General features: G+C 41.4%; 1 protein-coding gene across 1 annotated transcript in view; it reads left to right on the top strand.

Annotated features, from left to right (window-relative positions):
• The window catches only part of snx9b (sorting nexin 9b), a 173,818-nt gene that overhangs the window by 49,012 nt on the left and 112,680 nt on the right, over positions 1 to 12,126 (top strand). Inside the window, exon 4 of the mRNA XM_080182268.1 lies at positions 7,352 to 7,556. Coding sequence (XP_080038394.1) covers positions 7,352 to 7,556 — 205 coding nt within the window. The remainder of the gene's footprint in view (positions 1 to 7,351; positions 7,557 to 12,126) is intronic.

Here is a 12,126-nt window from a genome sequence, read left to right as displayed (position 1 = left end):
AAGCCCTTAATGTGCAGGTTTGTCGTTGGCCATTTATCGTCCTATCCACCCCCAAGTTCGTTCTTCTATTTTAAGTTCTTTTGATTCTAATAATAAGTGCATTTTAAACTAAACTTCAAGTTAACTGTTAGATACGTAAGGTCCGGGCAGCTAATAACAAATGGAGCACTGGAACATAAGAACATAAGAAATAGGAGCAGGAGTAGGCCATCTAGCCCTTCGAGCCTGCCCCGCCATTCAATAAGATCATGGCTGATCTGTTGTGGCTCAGTTCCACTTTCCCGCCCTCTCCCCATAACCCTTAATCCCCTCTCTTATCAAGAACCCATCAACCCGCTTCTTAAAAATATTTAGCGAGGCAGCCTCCACCACTTCAACGGGCAGAGAATTCCAGAGATTCACCACCCTTTGAGTGAAGAAGTTCCTCCTCAACTCCGTTCTAAACCACCTCCCCTTTATCTTGAGGCTGTGCCCCCTAGTCGTACTGTCTTTTTTGAGCGGGAAGAGTCTCTCCACCTCTATCCTATCCATCCCATTCATCATCTTATACGTCTCAATGAGATCTCCCCTCATTCTTCTAAACTCTAACGAGTACAAGCCTAGTTTATTCAGCCTCTCCTCATAGCTCAACCCCCTCAACTCCGGTATCAGCCTAGTAAACCTCCTCTGCACTCCCTCCAAGGCAGAATACAGAGAAAGTAGAAAAGAACTCAAACAGAGTTAGAAGGGCAAAAAGGGGACACAAAATGTACTTGGCAGACAGGATTAAGGAGAATCCTAAGGCATTTTATACATACGTTAGGAACAAGAGTGTTGTCAGGAAAGAATTGGACCTCTCGGGGACGAAGGAGGGGAATTATGCTTAAAACCCAAGGAAGTAGGTGAGATCCTAAACGAATACTTTGCATCAGTATTCACAAAGGAGAGGGACATGTTGACTGGTAGTATGTCGGAGGGATGTGTTGACCAGTTAGAAAGAATCTCAATTACAAGGGAGGAAGTGTTAGGTTTTTAGGAAACATTAAGACAGACAAATCACCAGGGCCTGATGACATCTATCCTAGACTGCTCAGGGAGACGAGAGATGAAATTGCTGGGCCTTTAACAGAAATCTTTGTCCAGTGAAGACAAAGACAGAGCATTGGAGGATAGCAAATGTGGTCCCGTTATTTAAGAAGGGTAGCAAGGATAACCCGGATAATTATAGGCCAGTGAGTTTGACGTCCATGGTAGGGAAATTGTTGGAGAAGATTATTAGAGACAGGATATGTGCACATTTAGAACTCAGTAATCTCATTAGCGATAGACAGCATGATTTTGTATGAGGGAGGTCATGCCTTACAAATTTGGTTGAGTTTTTTTGAGGAGGTGACAAAAATGATTGACGAAGGAAGGGCCATGGATGTCGTCTATATGGATTTTAGTAAAGCGTTTGACAAGGTCCCTCATGGCAGGCTGGTGCAAAAGGTTAAATCTCATGGGAAAGAAGGTGAGCTAGCTAGATGGATGGAGAACTGGCTTGGCCATAGAAGGCAGAAGGGTAGCAGTGGAGATGTCTTTTTTTTCGGATGGAGGTCTGTGACTAGTAGTGTTCTGCAGGGCTCTGTACTGGGATCTCTGCTGTTCGTGATATATATGTAAATGAATTGGAAGAAGATGTAGTTGGTGTGATCAGTAAGTTTGCGGACGACACAAAGATTGATGGAGTTGTAGATAGTGATGAATATTGTCAGAGAATACAGCAGGATATAGATGGGAAATTGGGCGGAGAAATGGCAGATGGAATTTAATCCAGATAAATGCGAAGTGATGCATTTCAGTCGACCTAATATAGGGAGGAGCTATACAATAAATGGCAGAACCGTCAGGAGTGTAGACACACGGAGGGACCTGGGTGTGCAAGTCCACAGATCCTTAAAGGTGGCAGCACAGGTGGAGAGGGTGGTAAAGAAGGCATATGGCTTGCTTGCCTTTATTGGACAGGGCATAGAGTATAAAAGTTGGCATATGATGTTGCAGCTATATAGAACGTTGGTTTAGCCACATTTGGAATACTGCGTCCAGTTCTGGTTGCCACACTAGCAGAAGGACATGGAGGCTTTGGAGAGAGTACAGAAAAGGTTTACCAGGATGTTGCCTGGTATGTAGGGTCTTAGCTATGAGGAGAGATTGGGTAAACAAGGGTTGTTTTCCCTGGAAAGGAGGAGGATAAGGGGTGACCTAATAGAGGTGTATAAAATTTATGAAGGGCATAGCTAGGGTGAACAGTGGGTAACTTTTTCCAGGTTGGAGGTGACGAACACAAGGGGTCACAAGTTCAAGGTGAGGGGAGCAAGGTTCAACACAGATGTCAGGGGAATGTATTTTACACAGAGGGTGGTGGGGGCCTGGAATGCACTGCCAAGCAGTGTGATGGAGGCGGATACGCTAGGATTGTTTAAGACTTATCTAGATAGCCACATGAACAGACTGGGAATAGAGGGTTACAAACGAATGGTCTAGTTGGGCTCATAAATGGCACAGGCTTGGAGGGCCAAAGGGCCTGTTCCTGTGTTGTTTTGTTCTTATTTAAGGGCCTCTGCCAATTCAAGCACTACCACCTGACCTTACCTTGTGAAGTTTGGAAAAGACCGTGACTGGAAATTTATGCTCTGAATGAGGGCCAACGTCATATCAGGCATTAGAGGTAAATTCTGCAACAAGGCCCAAAACGGGATTTCTGATGGAATAAAACAGAAAAGTGATTGTGTACTTCACCCGTCAATGGTGGGCTGTGTTTCCAGCCGCTCAATATCATGAATGTCATTCGCACATCATTATGATGCCCACTCACCAGAATCTTCCCTTCACGTTGCATCAGAAGCCCACATTACACAGAAACATGGAAACTTAGAGCAGGAGTAGACCTTTATTCAACAAGTTGAGATCTTAGTGAAGGTGTGATTGATTTGTGAGTTGAGAAATGAAATGATTGACTTACCCTGATGGAACAGAGGAAATTATTTGTTGTCTTCCTGCACTGGGTGGGTGTTGTCCTCTGAAGGATATTGGCACTCGCCACCACTGCGACTGCCTCCCAAATCAGATTGGTCACCTTGCTGGATGTCCTGCAGCCAGAACACGGATTGAAGATATTGCAGCAGACGTTGACTGAGCCCAACAGGTGTTCCACTGAGGTGTCACTGAAGTTGGATGCTACATACCACCTTCCTTTGGGTGCTGTTTCTTTTGTAGAGTTATCCTAAGCTGCAGAGAATGCAAATGCTGTGCATGGAGTTAAGAAGTGCTGATGTCTAGGTGAGCACTGCTGAGTCAGATGCTGCCCACCAGTGATATGATGCATTCACTGAATGGATACTTAATGATGATTGAAGTGCATGATACAACATGAAAAGCTGCTGGCTGATGGGTTGAACACTATAGCAGGCAAGGCCAGCATTTGTTGGTCATTCCTAATTGGTGGGGAGTTACTGAAAGCAATTATTTTGAATATCTCTTAGGATAGACAGAATACAGACACTGACAGAATTAATAGTAGAGGGATAATGACTTTGCACATGTTAATGCAATAAGGTAAGTGAATCGAGTGATTAAATTTAGACACTCCAACCACCGCCCCTTGACTTTCGATGGTATAACCATCACTGAATCCCCCACTGTCAACATCCTTGGGGTTGCCATTGACCAGATACTCAACTGAATACACTATATAGACATAGTGGCGACAAGAGCCGGTCAGAGGCTAGGAATATTGCGGTGAGTAACTCGTCTCTTGAATCCCCAGCACCTGTTCACCATCTGCAAGGCACAAGTCAGGAGTGTGATAGAATACTCCCCACTTGTCTGGATGGATGCAGCTCCAACAATACTCAAGCTTGGTACTATCCAGGACAAAGCAGCCCTATGCTAATGCTATCTCCACTTACATTGTCTGCATCTTTTAAGACTTGAATAGCAGGTTAGCTGCACAGACTTGCATTCTAATCAATATTCTGTAAACCGTGTGTGTCTTTATATACCTTTCTCGGATCAGAACCTTCCACACACTTGACGAAGGAACACCATTTCTGAAAGCTTGTGGGATTACTACCAAATAAACTGGTTGGACTTAAACCTGGTGTTGTGAGACTCCCCCACAAGTGCATTACAGCAAGTGCGGCTGAATGTCACTTAATGGGCAGAATCTTCTGTTTTGGCCAGCTGCAAGAAGCTTAGTGGGTGGGAGTACTTGATTTGTTGTGAAGTCAAAGATCAATTTCCTGACCATGAATTTTAGCAGTTCCTGTTCTCAGGAATTTAAAGGTGGATTGAATTTCCTGACGAGCAAGTTTGGGAAACTCTCTTGCATATATTAGCACATCTTCCAAACTCATTCAAATGACACCTGACCGAAATTAAGTTCCCCCTCCAAAAGAAGTTTCTCACTAGCAAAAGTTGAGATGTTCACATTCATTACTGCACTTCCATGATTAGCGGTGAGTTGCTGCTGCATTGTTTTCGGGGAGCATCTGTAAATGCCAACCTAATCTTGAGACTGTGTGGAGGATGACCAAAGGAGGGAGAAATGGTCAGTGGGAAAGGATGAAGCAGGGGCTGGGCAAAAATTGAAGGCACTTTGAAGGCTGCCCTAATGCCCTTTATGTGAAGCAGTTGGACCTTCAATCCTATGAGGTAACAGTGGGGAATCTGACCTCCTACCAGCCCTTACCACGAGAATCCTTTTAGATGCATGTGAAATGGGCTGAACAGTGCAAGTTGTAAGTTTGCATGTGGGCAGCTGTCTGCACTATACACCACCACACACACACACACACACACACACACACACACACACACACACACACACACAATGTCACGGTTGCCTCTCACTTCTGTGCTCATGACTGAATGTAGACTCCAGAACACAAGATTCCACCAAATGTGCTGGATCAGAATGATGCTTAAAGACACCAAGGCCAGTTGTAGTACCTTGTTTTTGTATAATTGTAATTAAATTGCTGGAGTTAGGGATCAAGTTTTCTAGTTTAATATTCACTGCATTTCTCAGAGTCATTTAGGAAACATCTTTTTAAAGGTCAATAACTGTAAATCATAAGGTCAACAATCATTAGCATTATGGTTTTCTACATTTATACTGGGAAGTTTTTAATTGGTGCAAGCAACAAATGTTCTGATATACCCACATTTGGTGGTCAGCGGTAAACAAATAGTTCATTCTGTTGACAATTGCCAGAGCAGCAACTGACTGTCACTGGGGTGGCATTGGCTGCAGCATTGTGCACTCTTCAGGGGTTCTGTGTCAACAGGGCAAGTAAAAGTGTTTCTCTAATCAACTTGATTTGAAGAATTCTCACTGAGCTGCAGATTCTAAAGAAAGAAATGTTTGATTCAATGTAAATGAAATAAAGTGGGAAAGAAATACGTAAAGGAGAAATGAGAGACAAAAAAACAATGAAAATTATTTTTAAATTTCCAACAATAATTACAGTCCGAAAGAATGTGCCTCTGCAGTTATAGAAGTTAATTTTCGATGCCAGAAAAGTTGGTTGACCCTAATTGAGACTTACTATGCTGCTCGAAGAAAAACACACATGAATAGACAGGTTATTTTTCTGGTGTATTTAGTGGATAAATACCACAAGTTTATGCCCTTGGATGTAGGGTGCAGAGGAGGTTTACCAGGATGTTGCCTGGTATGGTGGGAAGGCCTTTTGAGGAAAGGCTGAGGGACTTGTGGTTGTTTTTGTTTGAGAGAAGGTTAAGAGGTGACCTAGTTGAGGCATACAAGATGATCAGAGGATTAGATAGGGTGGACAGTGAGAGCCTTTTTCCTCGGATGGTGATGGCTAACACGAGGGGACATAGCTTTAAATTGAGGGGTGATAATTAAAGGACGGATGTCAGAGGTAAGATCTTTACTCAGAGGGTAGTAAGGGCATGAAATGCCCTGCCTGCAGCAGTTGTGGACTCGCCAACTTTAAGGGCATTCAAATGGTCATTGGATAGGCATATGGATAACATTGGAATAGTTTAGGTTAGAGGGTCATTAGATTGGTTCCACTGGTCGGTGCAACATCGAGGGCCGAGGGGCCTGTACTGCGCTGTAATGTTCTATGTATTTCAATGCTAAGTCTATGGACATGAGACTTGTGAAGCCAAGCACATACAGAAGCATGGGAAGCAGACAGAAACTTATGATGTTGGCACTGGAGGAGGGAACCGAGTGTAGGGTGTCGAAATTTGCTGATGACACCAAAATTGGTGGAAAGGCAAATTGTGCGGAGGGTGGGGAGAGTCTACAGAAGGATCTAGATAGGCTGGGCGAATGGGCCAGGAAATGGCAAATGGAATTTAATGTTGGCAAGTGTGAGGTGGTCCACTTTGGTAGGAAGAATGGTAGGAAGGATTATTACTTACGTGGAGAAAAACTGCAGCAGGCGACGGTGCAGAGGGACCTCGGGGTCCTTGTGCATGAGTCGCAAAAACCCAGCTTGCAGATGCAGCAGGTGGTCAGGAAGGCGAATGGGATGCTGGCTTTCATCGCGAGGGGGATTGAATATAAAAGTAGGGAGGTCTTGCTGCGGCTGTATAGGGCGTTGGTGAGGCCACAGCTGGAGTACTGTGTGCAGTTTTGGGTGCCGTACTTGCGCAAGGATATTTTAGCCTTGGAGGGAGTGCAGAGGAGGTTTACTAGGCTGATTCCGGAGTTGAGGGGGTTGAGCTATGAGGAGAGGCTGAATAGATTAGGCTTGTACTCGTTAGAGTTTAGAAGAATGAGGGGAGATCTCATTGAGATGTATAAGATGATGAATGGGATGGATAGGATAGAGGTGGAGAGACTCTTCCTGCTCAGAAAGGATAGTAGGACTAGGGGGCATAGCCTCAAGATAAAGGGGGGGTGGTTTAGAACAGAGTTGAGGAGGAACTTCTTCACTCAAAGGGTGGTGAATCTCTGGAATTCTCTGCCCGTTGAAGTGGTGGAGGCTGCCTCGCTAAATATTTTTAAGACGCGGGTTGATGGGTTTTTGATGAGGGAGGGGATTAAGGGTTATGGGGAGAGGGCGGGAATGTGGAACTGAGCCACGACAGATCAGCCATGATCTTATTGAATGGCGGGGCAGGCTCGAAGGGCTAGTTAGCCTACTCCTGCTCCTATTTCTTATGTTCTTATGTCATTTTATTAAACTTGCTGGTTGCCAGAAGTTGCTACCATGTTTTACATCATAAGCTTCCAAGATGATGAAATCAGCTATTTTATTGTTACAACAAAATTGGGCTGACTATCTATATTGATGAATTAATTATGTTTCATAAATTTAGTAATTTTTGTGATTCTTCATTGAATTTATAGATAAACAATGCAGATGATCCCTGGTTCAACTGGAATGCTAGTTCAGCTGGGACTTGGAGCAGTAATAATGCAGGTAACAGTGGAAATGCCTGGAGTGCCGTAAACTGGCCGACAAACACAGAAAGTTCAAATGCACAGAAAAATAGCACTGCAGACAATTGGGACATGACTGGCTATGGTCATCCACAGGCCTACCAGGGCCCAGGTCAGTGGCAGTAAACCTATAGTACAGTTCTCTAATGTTCAGACTTGCATCAGTTTTTAAACAAAATTTCTGAGACTTTTTGCTGCATAGTTCTGTGTGTCTCTATGTCATTATTGTATGTTTATGTTTGAGATTGCTGATAGCTTTAATAAATGCCTGAAAATAATGACCTGTATGGTGTGTGCGAGGGGGAGGGGATGAGTGGAAAGAAATGCAGTTTCATGTTTCCATCAATCAATGAAGAACGATTGCTAGAATGCTGCTTCATTTGATGTCTAGTGGTATGTTGCTTATGTAGCTAGAGTGATAGTGGCTGTTTAATAACAGAGCTTTAAACACCAATACTAATTTGTTAATATTTAAACATGTATTTTAGTAGAAGCTTAAGTGCACTATGAATGTAGACAAATACTCACTGTGTTGCACTCTAGTCATTGCATGAGAAGTCAGCAAAAGGTTAACCAGCTTTACTGGCTTACTTTGAACATACTTTAATTCCACATACCTGCATGTTTTTTAGAAGCGTTCCTCTGAAAAATAGAGAATTGAACTGTTGTGAACTGAACTGATCTATTTCCTCTGAGTTGAGTATACTTTTGTACATTGTCCAGTGCTACAATCAAATCTAGAAATCAGTACGAAGCTCTGTTTTCTGTCTGTTTTCTTGCTTTACAGGATCATGAGCACCTATCTAAGCCTTTTTTATGTCTCTTGGTTCTTGGCGTATATTGAATATCAGTAGGTTCACAATTGTTTTTTTTAAACCTTGAGCATGAAATCAAATATTTTCAAAAATTGTTTGATTTGTAATTCTGTCTTTTGGGGAATTATGAATTTGTGACCTCAGAAAATGATACATAAGTGTTTGAATTGCAAAGCTATTTCTCCTGAGCATGTACGTAAAAAATGCATATGAGCATACAAAATAGCAGAAGTAAGCCATTCAGCCCCTCGCCTCTTCTGCCATTCAATAAGAAGATGGCTGATACGTTTATATTTTGAGTTCCACATTCCCATCTACCCCAATAACTTTGATTTCTTTGCCTGATAAGGATCTAATCTACCTCCATCTCAAAAATATTCATTGACCCCACTTCCACCACATTCTGAGGCAGTGTGTTCCAAAGTCATACAAATGTCTGAGAGAATAAAATTTGTGTCTGTCTAATTTTAAAACAATGACTTTAGTTCTGGACTGTCCCCCAAGATGAAACATCCTTTCCACTTTGACAAGACTTTTCAGGATTTTGTTTACTTTAATCAAGTCACTCCTCACTCTTCTAAACTCCAGTGGAAACAAACCCAGTCTGTACGACATATCTTCATAAGACAACCAGCTCATTCCAGGTATCAATCTGCTAAACCTCCTCTGAATGACCTCAACACATTTATATCCTTCCTTAAATAAGGAGACCAAAACTGCACAAAGTATTCAAGGTGAGGTCTCTCCAGTGACCTGTAAAACAGAAGCCTAATATCCTTACTTTAATGTTCAATTGCTGTTGAAATAAATTGCAGCATTGCATTAATGTTAGTGATTACAGGCTGTATATGCTCTTTGTGATTCATGCACAATGTTGCAACACTGAGGTCAATCCTGTTTACCTTGCATCGTACTCTGCTCCCAAACACCTTTGGGAAGGTGTTCTCTGTTTTTGATTAATGGTTGGAGGTTCATTAATATAAAGGCCTGACACTTGCTTTAAGTGAATAATTAACAAGGTATTTTATTTAAATAACTAGGAATTTTAACTAAACAAGTAACACATTAAGATATATGTTTAGACAGAAATGCTGTTTGAATAATAGAAGGAATATTCATTGCCAAAACAGTAATGGAAGTTTAATAATGGAAGTTTAGTCTCACTCAGGAAAAAGTATACGTAGCCAGATCTGATAGGGTTCAGAAGTGTTGGATTTCTTAGGTAGTTGTCTGCTGTCAGTAAGATCTTTCTGACTCAGTATCCGTCTATTAGATAGCTGGATAATTCTCTTAAGAGATATTTAAACTGGTAGGGTGGAAGGCTGCTCTAGAAATGAATGCTGGCCTTTTGACTAGCTACCCTGGCCTGTGGAGATGTTCTTCCAAGATGTTCTCTCTTGAAATGGCTGTTGCTTTGGCCTTTATATTGCTATGACCTCAGAATTTTCTTACACCATGATTGGTTTGAGGCTGTCAACATTATCAAATTTAAATCTGATAGGCCCTTAATTGTTGAGAGTTTTCTTTAAACTCAAAGTTGTTAGCTGAATGTCTTCTTTGAACTCATAGGCTAACGAAAATGCAAAAATCTGCAGAGCTGGTTACCAAGGCAACCTTGATGCTTTTGGTCCCTTTGAAACAAAATGTTGCAACCTACAATCTATGTGCATTCTGCGTTTTAGCACAGAATTTAAAAACAACTTTTAAGGGACCACACTGTTTTCTTTTCCTCCTAACACATTTTTACAATTCTTTTATTTCTTTATAAATATCCACAATCAACTTCACAACAAGAAGAAGACCTAGAGCCCCCTGCAGATGTTCTCTGTTGAAGTAATACTCTGCTTTTTTATTCTTCCTGTCAAAGTGAATAACTTCACATTTTCTCACATTATATTCTAACTCACTCAACCATCTACGTCTGTCTGCAAACACTCACGGCCTCTTCACAACAAACTTCCCTTTTTATCGTTGTCACCTGCAAATTTCGCTACCACACCTTCACTTCCCTCATCCTAAGTCATTCATGTCAATTGTAAAAAGTTGAGATCTCAGCACAGACCCCTGCTGCACAGACCACTTGTCACAGCACCCTGCTATCTCTTCAAGATAATCTTGAATTTTTGTAAGTGTCCAGCTATAATCTTTTTAATTGGATTCTGACACCTTCTCCAAGGCATTCAAGCTAACTGGTCTATAGTTTTCTGCCTCCCTCCCTTCTTGAATAGAGGGGTTATATTTGCTATTTTCCAGTCGGATGGAACTTTTTCAGAATCTAGGGAATTTTGGAAGACTAACACCAACTCCTCTATCTCATTAGCCAAGACCAAGGATGAAGTCTGTCAGGACCAAGAGACTTATCATCCTGCAGCTCCATTATTTTGCTCAGTATTGCTTTCCCAGTGATTGTAATTTCACCAAGTTCCTCTTTCCCTCCCATCTCCTAATTTACATTATTACTGGAATGTTTTTGTATCTTCCATAGTATGTAGTTGTTCATTTTGCCTGCCATTTCCTTATCAGTGGGAAGTGTATTGTCACTGGACCCAGAGTAATGCTCTGGGGACCCAGGTTCAAATCTCACCATGGCAGATGGTGAAATTTGAATTCTGTAAAATTCTGGAATGAAAAATTGAATGATGACCGTGAAACCATTGTTGATTGTCATAATAACCCATCTTGTTTAGTAATGTCATTTAGGGAAGGAAAATTACCGTCTTTACTTGGTCTGATCTACGTGTGATTTCAGTTCCACAGCAATGTGGTTGACTCTTAAATCCCCTCAGATGGCCAAGCAAGCCTTTTAGTTCAAAGACAGTTAAGGGTGGGCAATAAATGCTGGCTCAGCCAGCAATGCCTACATCGCATAAATGAATTTAAAAAACTCCTTGTTCTCGGTCTCCAGAGGACCAGCATTCACTTTGCTTTTTTCCTTTTTAATTACCTATAGAAACTCCTTTTTTTTTCATTATTAGTTAGCTAATTTCTAACCAATCATCTGACTTATCACTCTTTGTGCAGTTTCTTGCTTTTTCCTTGAGTCTTATGCTTTCCCCAACTTTAGTTAATCATCATGGTAGTGTTATAAAGCTGAGAACTAACTCTGAAACAGCCAAAGAGGAGTACCTCACCCTATCATTTGTAAAAAGTGTATTTGAAGATGTGTGACTAGTTCTTTGGCAACTTCTAGAGGTTAAATACAAAATAAATCCTTGATACTCTAAAATCAACTCGTAACAATTTATTTATCTAACAGTGAACAAATTAAATAAACTATTAATAAACTGAATACATCCTTTCTAGCTATTAACTATTCCTGAATAAAACAAGGTTCTAATAAATAAATACAATTCCCACTCATTAACAAAAATAGAACATGGTCACACTCTAAATTACAATCGAGTTGTGTGTCTTCCGGAATATTCTGGGTTTTCTCTGTTCGTTTGTCTGTTTGGAACTTCTTTCTTCCTTAGTACCTTTGTTATCTAGATGGTGCTTTCTCTAAGACACACACAAAGCTATGTGAACCAGCGATCCCGATCCCCCTCCGCCGAGCTGTTAGCTCTGGCAGGTGGCAGTTGTTCCTTTAACCAAAAAAAAGGCACTCTGAGGAGGTAAAAACAAGGTGTTGTCTTGCTTTGCTGCAGTAGTAGAGGACACAAGGGAAGGAGCTGATTGGTAAGTAGAAAAGTCGAGCAAGTATTTAATAATTTTATCATTTAGGTAATATCTGTGGTTTGTAGTTTGGAAAGGTTTTATTCGGTGGTAATAAACTTCCTAGAGAATTAGATATAACCTGAAGCAAAACACCTTTCAAAAGTTTAATTTGAAAGGGTAAGACGTGACAGGAGAGATCGAAGCTGTTGT

This window comes from Carcharhinus amblyrhynchos, unplaced genomic scaffold (genome assembly GCF_965287045.1).
Source record: "Carcharhinus amblyrhynchos unplaced genomic scaffold, sCarAmb.v2.hapA scaffold_50, whole genome shotgun sequence".
Lineage (NCBI taxonomy): Eukaryota > Metazoa > Chordata > Chondrichthyes > Carcharhiniformes > Carcharhinidae > Carcharhinus > Carcharhinus amblyrhynchos.
Note: the sequence above shows the minus strand (reverse complement) of the source record. Positions and strands in the feature narration are given on the sequence as shown.